Source organism: Sphaeramia orbicularis, chromosome 16, assembly GCF_902148855.1.
Source record: "Sphaeramia orbicularis chromosome 16, fSphaOr1.1, whole genome shotgun sequence".
Taxonomy (NCBI): Eukaryota; Metazoa; Chordata; class Actinopteri; order Kurtiformes; family Apogonidae; genus Sphaeramia; species Sphaeramia orbicularis.
The window spans coordinates 5,769,702-5,782,600 of NC_043972.1; the positions used below are offsets into that span (position 1 = coordinate 5,769,702).

The following is a 12,899-nucleotide window of genomic DNA, read 5'->3' on the forward strand; positions in this document are numbered from 1 at the left end:
AGAGCTGAGGTCATACAATAAAACTAATTCAAATCATTTTTTTTTATATCTTTGCCTCTCCTTTGAGAGTATAACTGCTCATTTGTTGATGCAAAAACAAATATTTATTCATATAAACATCACTAGCAGCTAGACATACAACTATAACATGAAAGGTTATGGCCTAAACCTCCAAAGACTGACTGGGAAGATATAGTGAATGTTTTCATTTTTTATTTCTCATAACTTTTTTTAAGGCAGTCATCACTTTAGGAAAGTTAGCATTTGCTACTGAACCAAATTTCTTTGTATTGTTTATCAGTGGAATAACATTTAAGCATCCATCCATCCATATCAGGCTTATTAAATATACACATAATATAATTAATAAATAGTTACTGTATGAACTTCCATGTTTGTAAGGATATTTAAGTGACTAACCATTTGTTCTATGTTTTGCTACTTTTAGATTTCTTCAAAAAAAAAAAAAAAAAAAAAACGTAAGAAAACAGACAGAAATGCTGCATCAATTGGAAGGAATTTGATGTAGCAGAAATAACAGCACTGCAGTAGTGTGCACCTTAATTTCCCAGGTCATTGACTTTGTCTGTATTTTTGAGCAACAAATTCATTTTTATTCAATTTTTCGCTTTTCTCCCTATAAAATGAAAACCGCACAGCGTGTATGGATATTTACCTGATCGTCGTCATCAAGAAAATGTCTGTAATGCTCTGGCTCGGTAGAACTTGGGTTTGACATGTCATCAGCAGCAACAGGCAGGTCCTATAAATGCAATATGTTAGTTATACTGTATGAGTAATTGTTTTCTATATATTAAATTTATTTATTTGTACATTACACACAAGAAGATAAAATTATAGAAGTTTGCACGTTGTGTAGGAAACATGGAAAGCCAAAATATGGCTTCTGCAAGTTCCTCCAATATAAAATAAAAACAATAAAGAGTCATAATTATATAGTATAACCAAGATCAACTTATATAGAATAACATACTTAAAAACTGAGGTGCAGTAAAAAACAGAAGCATTTGAGCCATATTTTAACTGACTGCAGTCCTTTTACACGTTTTAAATAAGGATAATGTAGCTGGTGACTGAAGTGGGGACTGAGATCATTCCAGAAACTGTCCTTAATCTAAAAGAAAAGATTCTTACTGCAGCAGGAATCTCTTGGCCATCAACTCTGCCTCTCTGCATGGCCGGAGGAACCAGCTTATTGAAGTACAGCTCCAGCTCATCATCTGGCAGGTTGTTCAAATCAATGTCATCATCTGGTGACCGCAAACATAGTCAAATGACCACTTAACAACATGCCACCAATCTTATCTATACTCTGAAAATCAAAAGATCAGAGGAAATAAAGACTATAAAAAGTCATTTACTGAAGGTGAGTTGTACCTGTGATGTCGCTGTTCATGCTGTCCACCGACATGAGCTTTTCATTTGCCAAGAAGCTCGAGTTACTGCCACTGAAATGGTCACTGTCCACCCCCTCGCTCTGCATGTTTTCTTCCTCAACTGTAGCTGCTAAGGGCTGAACCTGAGGATAAAAAAAAAATTAATGAAAATATAACTTTAAAAATGCTGAAATAGAAATAACACACTACAATTAAAATGAAAGATTTAACATTTTTGACATTATCTGTCCAGTCTCAGGTCAAGATTTTACTATGCTTTTACATGACCAACTGTTTTGAGCTCAGAAATAACCACATAAGGATGCTGCTTAATATAAAAAACAGGGTGTACCATTGTGTCTGCACTTTCTTTATGCCCAAATTGTGCGAATGTCAGAAGCCCTGTTGACAGTTCTGTGAGAGGAAAAAGAAACAAAGCATTAGAGTCCTGCTGAGATTATTGATACCAGCCTGAAAATGTGTCTGACAATCAGGTGTGTTAACTGTATTAGGAAGTACAAATCTGTCCTGCTGTTAATGACCACAAGTACAAACGCGAATTAATAGCAGATTTTAACATAAGTCTATAAAGAAAACTCTCTGACTTGTTAAAAAGAGATGTGGCGAATAATATCACCAATTTCTGTATTGCAATGGTTGCTCTAAAGGAATTGTCATTAGTACTAGTAAAAACATCTGCGCTGATTATAGCATCTGTGCTGATCTATACTGTAAAAGCCAAGTGGTCTCTGTGTGCGTGTGTGTATGCGTCTTGGGAGTCACACAAAATCCAGAAAGAGCTGACCGCTGCAGTTGTTTGGTATACTTATGGATTCTTGGTCAAGGAAGGCAGTAGTGAAAACAGCAAGTTGATGGGACCAACAGTTTGGGAGATATTAGTAATTTTGTAATACAATAGCCTTACAATCACATTTCTATGGCCCGAACGCTTTGGCGGTGACTGCTGGACAAATGCGGTACAGCATGCATGAATACACAACAGCATAAAAACTACGACATCTAGAATGGGTCAATGTGCTAGTTATACCATAATAACACAACAGGTATCAAGAGTCATATTAGATGGGTTGATTTAGACTGGTAGTTAAGAAAATCTGGTAATATTCCTCCGCAACACATCAGACAAGTTCTGTTTTTCCTCAAGTCCACTAACCAATTTCAAACTGATGAAAGCATTGGAACCTTTCATAACTTTACTATTATGTGTTTGTACTTCAGCTTGTATTCTTGACAACAGTAGGGTTACTGAGTGTAAGTACAGGCGAGGAACCATGAAAAATCATTTACAGGAACAAGAGCTTTTACCTGTTCCTAGTTCTGTAGGACGACCATGAACTGAGCCCATCTGTGTAGGTGGAGGCCCCAGTATGGAGCCTTGGTTTCTGGATGCACTCTCTTCCAAATTTATCTTCACCAGCATGTCTGACAGACGATGAGCTGCAATGAAGTCATCCGCATTATCCCTGGAACACAGAGGGGGGTGTATATGATAACAGCAACATAAAAACAGAGCAGAAAAGGCATTTTAATAAACTAATTTTAAGATTTAGTTGAAAAGTTGAAAGCAGAACTTCCTTGCATTAGTTACCACTAACTAAAAATAACCAACTTCACAGAAACAAAAATCATTTAGCTACAAGCCTGACTTGATGCATTTTCATTACAAGTAAAACTGAAAGATCTATTCCAAGAACTAGAACAGAATATATTTTCCCCCCAACAGGCTTTACACATTATAAACATGTACAAGTAACAAATACACTCACAAGTCATCTTTGAAACTGAGAGCGAATTTGGCTTGTTCACCAACTGACAAACGTGTGTTTGCTAGTTGCTGCAGCTCTCTGCCCTCTAGATATGATGCTTCAACTGGATCTCCTCTGGAAAACGAGAGCATTATGTTATTTTCATAAAACACCACATTAACAGACAAATTTTTAGCCTACGAATGGTAATACTATATCAGATATGGGTCACAATTGCCCCTTCGATAGCTCAGTTGGTAGAGCGGAGGACTGTAGAGGATATATCCTGGTGCTGAAATCCTTAGGTCGCTGGTTCGAATCCGGCTCGAAGGAGAAATTTTTACCTTTATTTCCAAAAGGATCCATCTAATCTAACCCTCAATAATTGAATGCCCTGTGTGATGATTCAGAAAAAAAAAAAACACCAAAAGGACGTCAACAAGCCACATCTGCCCAGACCAGCAGCCCGTTCCCACCTGTTGTCAGACCCGGGTCTATTTTTAGCCACTGTAGAGGCAGCCACTGGAAGCCCCGGGCCTGAGCCCAGTGTCACATTCCCCAGCGTGGCACGGCCCATGGTGCTGTCCAGGGACTTGCTGAGGAAGCTTGGAAAGACTTCATCCTCCAGCTTGTAAAAACTGTCTGCCATGTTTTTGAGTTAAGCAGAGCCAAAACTGGCGTGACCTCAGCTTAAGTGAAGACCATCTGTAAAGTCTATAAAGTGAAAAATAAAGGACAGGTCAGTTTATGTCACTTTTTACACCAACTCTTTAACATCTCAGGAGCAAATATTGTATGTTTTACTCCACTACATGTATCCGACAGCTTTAGTTACTTCTCACATTATAATTTTTACAGTACTTTTATTATTTTATTACATCCAGTGGAGACTACATATCTCCAGATGTGTTAATTGTTTTGGTGTTGGTAAGAAAATTCAGGATGTTTGTGGGTTGTGAACATTGTCCTATCATAAACCACTGAAATGTATTTTTAAAAAAAAGGTCAAATGTGCTTAACTTGAAACATCTACAAAAGCAACTTGCAACATACACACAAAAGCAGCAGTAATATTCATCAAAAACAACATATAGTCACCCAGTGTAGCACTAAACTGGGGTGCTTTTACCTGAGCACATGTAGTTAATATGTAATGTAAAAGGAAGAGGGACATATATCATCAATAATATTGTAGGGAGAGAGGGTGGGATTAAATAAATTGCACTTCTTCCCACTCCTTTTCGGGCATGTAAATGGAACTATTGTGCTTTTCTTCTAAGATTGTTAGGATTCTTGATATTTGTATTAGTATGTATGTTTTGCTAGTGCATATATGTTAAATTTCATTGCATTTCATTCGGAATAAATCACTAAATCAAATCAAATACTTCCACCAGTTGTAAACTCATGGTTTACAAGGCACAAAAGGTACTGTTAAAGAGGACATGTATTATTACAATATTACAAATTCTTCCACACCTCTGTCATATGGAAGTAATTCTTTCTCTAAACATCAGCAATCTGACATAGCTTTTCATAACCATGCAGCTGAAAGATATCTTTATAAGTGGAGGACATTTTACTTCAAACTCTACTGAAACTGTACTTTGGATCAGTGGCACTAGTCTTAAGTCAATAATCTAGAGATTTTAGACACTGTAGTGTTGTTTCGTTTCTACATTTTGAATTATCCGCCAAACTAATTGGAAGTAATTAGCCAATTAGGCTAAAGTAGCTAACTTTTCATGCTAGCTTACCTGCTAAAAACAAGTGGGTTTGTCAAGCTCCAAATATGAGCTAGCGTAACTCGCCCATCTCCTTTCAAGAAGTTTCAGTCAAGGGATAGGAAATAACAGAACTTATCCAAAGTATGCTTAGGGTTACTAACTAGTTAAACACACTAGTTAACCTGGTCAAGTTCCTCAAAAACCGTCTGTTTCATCAAGGCATGAATCCACTCATCACGTTAAACGTTTAATTTCAACTCACTCACATTCAACGGTACTTGAGACGCGGCCCGACCTCAATTCTTCTTCCACTTCTCCTCTTGTTTTGGCTTTCGTGGCTCGTGCACACACGTCCCGAGCTTTAATTAAGTTCCAAAAGTAACTTTGGAAAGACTGGAGTGTTTCATTTTTGCTTTAACTAAAGACACTGCACACAAATACTCAGGAGTTTGAGAACTAAGCAGCGCCCAAGAGCCACAGGAAGCCCGCCTCACCGTCATCTTAAGAGGGCGGGACTTAGTAAATTTAGGCTGCTCTGATTGGACAGTGGAGCCGCGAGGGGGTAAATTCTTAATCCGAATAGGCTGGGAGTCACGTCATTCATTTGTGCGTAAACACATTAAGACAGATTGGAAAACAGCCCATTAATTTATCAATTGAGTGTCTGTGCTCTGAATGTGGTGTAGAGTGTACAAGTAATTTAGACTCCAGTCATAATGTGAAGGATTATATTCACCTAAAATTTTAGGTATTGACATTAGGAGACCAAATATGCAAAATTAAGTTGTTTTACAAGGTTTTCTCATTTTAATTTAGGAATGAAGAGTGTTTCTAAGCATACATTGCAACCCAAAACCGAGGCACAGTATGATATTCAGTGGCCAAGGGGGGAGTTTGTTGTATCATGTGTTCTGCCAAGCAGCTGCAAGAATGGCTTAGTTAGCAGACAGCTGCCTGCTGTGAGAACTGCCTTGCATTCCAGCTTTTGAGTCATGTAGCATCAGATAAAACAGGAACTGGAGTGGTCCATTTAATACAATTGTTCCTTTTGTCAGACCAAAGTACATATATAACCCTTAGGATAGAGCAGAAGCACCAACAAACAAAAATACAATAGAGCTGTTTCTAATACAGGAACAGCATGACGGTGAATCATGCAATCGTGTCCTATTTCTGGAGATGCTCCACATGGCAGTCATTCAAGAAAAAGATCAAAAATAGCACTATGTTTATGTATTGTGGTGTTTATTCTGACTTCAACCATGTGCAATGTTTATCCTGACTTTGACATTGTTTCGGAACCCCAAAACAAAACATTTGCTTTAAATACATTACAAAACTGAATGGAAGAAATGTTTATTATTCACAGAAAATGCCATACATCAAACTGTCAAAATGGTTATCGCACTCGAATCAAAACAGTAGAAAAATAAAAGAAAATTACAGCCCTTTTTAAGATTTTTGACTTCTAATGTGTTCAATTCAAAAACTTTTCTGACTTATGAGCATAGATACAGGAACACAAGTAGGACAAAACAGAGAAAAAAAGACAAAAAGACCTTTATTAGGCATGAATGGTGGTTGTTTTTACTGCCCTTCAGCCTCTGGTAAGGGCAGTAGAGCTCTAGAGGACAGTCTGTGTGGTAGAACCTGTTGCTGAGGCTGTATGGGCTCAACATCACAGTTCTCTATGAGGGAGGAAGGGGGCAGCAGGTGGCCATACCTAGTCCCTGCTCTGGGAGGATCCAGAGGCGGAAAGAAATACCTGAAGCAGAGGATGGAGACGGACACGACAAAAAAAGACGAGGACAGGGAGGAAAAGGACGACACGAAAATGGAGTACGGGAGAGGAAACACATAAAAGGAAGTGAAGAATCTGAAATTAAAAGGGAGGGCAGTTCAAGGATGCATGAATGTGCAAGAAATAAAGAGGGGAAAGATGAGAATGGCAAACAAGGACAGTGATGGACTGTTCTTTTAAGTACATATTCAGTGTCCTATCAAAGAAAGCTGATGGTATGCAGAACAGAAGTGTGTAGCCCTCAAAGTAAACAGAATGATACAGTACAAATGCATTTAGACAGGGGTAAATGGTAGCTGATGCAGAGCTGACATTTAGTAATATGCAGGCTGCTGGTATATCTTTGGAGAAGTCAGATGCCGCAGGGGAGGGGCAAAGGGGGCTCTCTTGCCAATCCTGCATGCAACAAGCAGTACAACACCACATTACTCCCACAAACCCCACTTCACACCAACTGAAACTCATGAAAAACCTTATGCAAAGTCCTTTTTACACATTTAATTACAAAATTCACACTGCGTTACAAACACATTGGATAACACATGCTTGTGTTGTTACTCAGATTAGCAGTGGCTCACGTGTTTAGTATAAAAAACAAAAGAAAAGTTAAGACAGCAGCGTCATTAGGTCAGATGTTGTTAAAGAGAACGCACATACAGACACAAACCACCTTAAATTTCTGCTCAACATTTCATTAAACTGATCTATCTGCTTACAACACAACTTTACCTACTGTCTGCATTCATTAATACAATCTTCTGTTGTTGTAAGAGTTGGTTAATGAGGTTCATTTAAGCCGTTCAGCTCAGCAAAGAGGTTGGCAATGCTTCTTTAGGGACACGTTGAAATTACAGTGTAATGAGGACAAGGGCATTTAACTTCTTATCTTATTGGAAAAGTCATGAATAAAGTATTTTAGTCTGAAATTAATCAGATTAATTTTTACAATTTCCCCTCCCAAAAAGATAGCATTAATAGTCACATTTTTATTTACAGATTTATTCAACTTTTGTAAGAAAAACATGTTGGCCCTGATGCTGAAAATGTGAAACCACAGTTATCACATTCAGATGTTAAACACCACAACACCTTCAGTTCCACAGGTTTGATGCAGAAAACCAGAAGCCAAGCTCTTTGCATGAGTGCACTTTTTGGGTCAGTTCGAGCGGAGGAGTTTGTCAGAGCGCTGCGGCAGCATCCCAGTCAGTGTGAGGCACAGTGAGTTGTCAGTTCTGACTGGCTCTGGGTCAGGCTGGGTGAGTGGCGTCAGACACACCACACCTCCTACCTTCCTGCGGACATCCCATTTAGGGCGCTCTGGGACGCCTGGACTGAGGAGCCCACCACAGTGCTCATGGCGGTGGGCTGACCAGACGACCCGGTCAACGGGCTGCCGTCGCCCTTCAGGATCCCTGTACACTTCCAGTTGTCCATGTAGTTTGCTGTGAGGGGATACAAGAATAGTAAGTGACAGCACAGCCTGAAACATCATTATGAAGCTCAACATTTCACAGTGATAGTCCAAGGCTCAGTCTGTTCCAGCTCTTTCTTATCTTTACTAGGGCTGTTTTTGCAGAACTAGTCTGAATCTCTGAGGTAGTTACATAATATTTAGTAACAGGAGTGGAAGAATAATTTAGATCCTTTAAATGTAGGACTACTAGATCCACACTGTGAGAATACTCCTATAATCATAACTTTACTGAAATAATGTTACGACTGCACTGGTTTCCCCTGATGTTAAAAACAGGTACATATAGGTTAAATCTCCTGTCAGTACCATGACCACAGCTCACTGCCCAAAATGTGTGTGCTATGTGCTAATGCTATTGCTATTGTGTGTATCTTAAGGGTAAAATGCAGAGACCCAATTTCCCTACAGACTTAAGTGATTTATCATCATTTATGATGTTTTGCATGTTTTCAGCGAAAATCAAGTATCTTCCTATTTTTAATTTACGAATCCTGTAGATGTTCATAAATGTTCAGAGTAAATTCAAAGGTTCTTCTGCCAAACAGCAAAAATTTAAGAAAAAGTCAAAATATATCATTAAGTGAACCTAGAAATGAGCTTCCATTTGTTACTCTCCATTGGTTTTACTGGTGAATTAATGTAGAAGATGACAGTGTTTCCACGTTCACTATGGAGCATCTGAACATCCAGATGGGTCATATCTAACAACTATGAAAGATGAAAAACTGCATTTCATCTGAATATATATATATATATATATATATATATATATATATATATATATATATATATATATATATATATATATATATATATATACACACACACACTGATGTAATAACCTTTGTATTTACTCTGAGCTTATACATACATCTACACTAAAATAACAAATAGAGTATGGAATACCTGATCTTCAGTGAAAAATGCAGAGGCTAATATATAATGAATAGTGATAAATTACTTAGCAATGGTTAAATGTACAGAAAACTTAATTTGGAAGTTGCTACTATAGTCCTATGCCTTGATCAATATATTAAACAGTGGCAAAGACATCATTCATCTCATGGAGAAGCTGTTCCATGTTACAACAGCTTTTGTTCAGTCAATACATCTGTCACTGAAATAAAAAGATAAATGAGCAGTCATAAGTCTCCCACCTTTCCAGAGTCGCACACAGCCATCATCCCCCGACGACGCCAGCAGAGTACTGGTGATGTTCCAGCTCACACGCCACACCTGAGAGTTATGGTTGTCGAACTGAGCCACGATCTGAACCTCAAACTTGGTTGGTCCTGTGGAGGTGCTCTCCTTTCTGTCAAAGATCCCAAACAGAGGAAATCTTTAACTGTTTAGACATACATTTGATCCTTTAAATTCATTGTGTATTTTTTTTTTAAATGTATCTGAATTTACTGATGTGTTCAACTATTTCAGTTGTTAAGCCTTTATGTGGGTATTATGCATTATCATCTGATACTTTCACATAATAAAAATATTGAACTCGTCACCTCATAGGAGCAAGCTTAAATATCCTGACGTCTTTTGTTGCGATAGCGAGCACATGGAAAGATCTTCCCAGGTTTGGCGCAAATGCAATGTCATGAACAGCATCAGTGACAGTCATCAGAGTCTCTGCTTTGGCATATTTCCTAAATTAATGACAGTAAGAAACCAATTAAAAACTATAATAAAACAGGTCTTACAACACAACTAGAATTTGTTCATATTTCTAGATTTCTGAAAGTGATTCTACATGTCCTACCGTGTGTTTTCATTGTACTCATAGATCTGAACCTTCCCACCATACGCGACATTACTGTCATCGCTCCCCACTGCGAACATTGGCGGGTGGGCACGAGAGCTGAAAAGCAGAGAAACAAAGACGACATGGTCAGACCTTCAAACATCTGTATTATCTAACAGGTCTGTAGGAGGTCAGAGTTCACAGGTTTTGAGTTCAGCTTCACATAAAGTTGTTTTTTGAGAGGTCAATTAGAGCATTTCTTGAATTTAACATAGTTGTGCTAAAATTCAACTGAGACTGCCTAAAGTAGTAAAGTTAACAGTCTGCAAAAAAGGTTTTCTGTCTACAAAATCAGGCCACATTAGAATCATATTTGTTTGATATGAAAATTAATTTGTCTGCGTCCCACCCCAAACTATAGAAAACAGGCAAAAAAAAAAAAAAAAGTATCAGGAAAATTACTAAATTTTGTTTCCTAACCTTGCAGCATTGTTTGACTGTTTCTAGACCTGTGTCAACATGTATGCACTTTTATGCAAACTTTTGTGCTGATTTTAATGTTGTTCTGTCACACCATTTTTTTTAAGTGTTGTTTCTTAAAAGCTGAACCAGGGACACAGTCTGGCTGTTGTTATTGCTTATAGTACCAAATCAACAACAAATTCAGTTTTGATATGATTTCCAATCATGCAGTGAGACATTCTTGTGCAAAATACAAATAAAACTCATATTGAAGGGACAACCATCATATGACAAAGATGGACAGAAGTACATGCAGTCTCATTAATGTCGACTAATGCATAACATTACAGTAAAACTTGAAAATATCCTTTGATTATTGTACTTCAAAGTGCAGTTATCTTATGTCTAATTCATATACGTTACAGCACAGTGATGTATGATCTGTTGAGTTGAGGTCTCACCTAGAGGGATTCCAAGAGATGCAGCTGCAGCTGAGTTTGCAGGAGATCTCGTGCTGCAGCGACCACTGACTCAGGTTCATCACATCAGGAGCCTCGTAGATCCTCACAACACCATCCGCTGAACAGGTGGTCAACATCAGACCCATGTGTTTAGGAGCAAATTTCACATCTGTCACTGACGTTCTGCTGTCCACTAGTGTGGTTCTTTTTATCTAAAACAGAACAGACCACTGCTCTGTTAAACAGGAGGCTTCTGAAAACAAATCAAATGGTTAACTAGCTCAGGCAATGTGTGATGATGATGCTACTTTAAATGCAGAGCATGTTATTTCTGCCCCTATTTGTCTCTGAATTGTAACAATAAAAGGCTTCGGAGTCAGTGATGTTGTGAAGAAGACTGGAATCATAGTTGTTTTCATTATTACATCTGACAGAATTCAAGTTAGCAGAAGATGTAATTTTATTTGTATTCATATTATATTAAGTTATGTAAATTGATGCCACTGCATTAAAATCAAACTGCTGCAGATAACACTTGACATTTATATTAGTAAAGGCAATATGACACCAATGACAGCTGATCAAATGAAATGACCATTACACTGAATACTTCTCTGAATATGAACATTGTTAGGGCAGCTAATAAAATGCACACGACTCAACAAATAGGAATAGGTGTTTGTTGTTAATGTAACGTGGAAATGTTAAATGAATGTTAAAAGGTGGACAAACCCAGTGACTTAGTCCTCTCTGTTTGTCATTTGACTCCCCGACAATCTCTTCCCAGACGGCAGCTGTTCTGTCAAAGGAACAGGAGGCCAAAACCTGACCAAATTCTGGATGAGCCCAGGTCACCCTCCAGACTGATCCACTGTGTGTCTGCACAGAGGAAAAAAATTTAATTAACTTAAAACTGAAGACTTATAGCTGCATCACAATTATACAGGAGTGAAAGATAAGGAAAGAAATAGCATGTTGCAGTCAAACAAAATCATACATTCTGTTATAATAACATTAGATAGTTTCTATTAATTATAGGCAAAAACAACAGATTGGCCATCCAGTTACATCTTGTCTACAAGTAAAACACAAGAAACATGCCCCCACATGTCTATATGTTTCTATTAATTAATAATTAAAACTATTCCAAAGTTTGACCCCTTCAACAACCATAATAACTATGATTTTTACCTGTTTTTAAATTCATAAATATAATGTCCCCTGTGCAGGTATCTCTGTCAATCACATCAAGCCTTTATTCCAGTCAGAGTTTGTATTTTACCCTAAATTTTAAGTTTCATGTTTTAAGCCATTGTTGTTAAGTTTTAAGGCATGCAACTGAACAAGTACCACTACAAATCATTTATCTACTCCTCTTCAAGTAATTAAACAGGGTCAGGGGGGTAAGTTACCTTCCAGCTGGCTGTGCAGTGCCACTCTCCATTCTCACTTTTGTCCCATACCTGAGGAAAAACATCAAAAATACTTTAGTCATAGTGCATCTGTTCACATATGCGTTAAGTAGTTTCAGACATTAAAGAGTAGTGGGTTCCTAATCTTGAGAAACGTGATCATTTCCGTGTTAAAGTCCTAAATCTTAGTGTTTACATCCAATATTGCTACAGCAGCTAGGCTAGCTTGCATGCTACAGCTTTGCCTATATGGAAAATTAGTAACATGAAAGACGATAAAGCTGTGTATGTGCCACAGTTATCGACAGAAAATGCTAATGAAATCCACTGTGCACACGAAAGTCAATAAACAGTTAAATACTGATGATAATATGGTTAACTAGCTAGCTAATGCCGCTAATCCTAATATGGCTACAAATACTGCACTTAAACCCACCTTAACGCTTTGGTCACTGGAACAAGTTGCCATTCTCCGGCCGTGAAAGTCATAAGACACATCGTGAATGAGATCTTTATGATCCGCTGCGATACTGCGAGCTACAAACATGATTAAAACCACAGTCCTCAGGCTACACTACCTCCAGCCGGCTAGCAGGCCTATCATGTGTGCACTGAGTGAACGTGTTTGGCGCCTCCGTCCTGTCAATGTAATGAC

The 12,899-nt window shown here is 38.0% G+C and overlaps 1 protein-coding gene and 1 non-coding gene across 4 annotated transcripts in view; one reads left to right on the forward strand and one right to left on the reverse strand.

Moving 5' to 3' along the window:
• Positions 1 to 12,899, reverse strand: part of cep192 (centrosomal protein 192) — a 53,558-nt gene extending 40,659 nt beyond the window's left edge. The window contains exons 1-9 of one of the 3 annotated variants that reach the window (XM_030159300.1): positions 12,681 to 12,899; positions 12,245 to 12,295; positions 11,565 to 11,711; positions 10,833 to 11,044; positions 9,928 to 10,026; positions 9,674 to 9,814; positions 9,323 to 9,477; positions 7,980 to 8,133; positions 3,646 to 3,877 (exon numbers count right to left, since the gene is read on the reverse strand). In XM_030159300.1, coding sequence (XP_030015160.1) covers positions 3,781 to 3,877; positions 7,980 to 8,133; positions 9,323 to 9,477; positions 9,674 to 9,814; positions 9,928 to 10,026; positions 10,833 to 11,044; positions 11,565 to 11,711; positions 12,245 to 12,295; positions 12,681 to 12,791 — 1,167 coding nt within the window. In that variant the 5' untranslated portion in view covers positions 12,792 to 12,899 and the 3' untranslated portion in view covers positions 3,646 to 3,780. Of the gene's footprint in view, positions 1 to 676; positions 764 to 1,155; positions 1,272 to 1,398; positions 1,541 to 1,749; positions 1,812 to 2,723; positions 2,882 to 3,184; positions 3,299 to 3,639; positions 3,878 to 5,156; positions 5,371 to 6,121; positions 6,656 to 7,979; positions 8,134 to 9,322; positions 9,478 to 9,673; positions 9,815 to 9,927; positions 10,027 to 10,832; positions 11,045 to 11,564; positions 11,712 to 12,244; positions 12,296 to 12,680 lie in introns of those variants that run through there. The other 2 variants (XM_030159301.1, XM_030159298.1) reach the window with 2 other exon arrangements.
• On the forward strand, positions 3,403 to 3,496 carry trnay-gua (transfer RNA tyrosine (anticodon GUA)). The gene is made up of 2 exons: positions 3,403 to 3,439; positions 3,461 to 3,496. It is a non-coding gene; the product is annotated as a tRNA-Tyr (tRNA).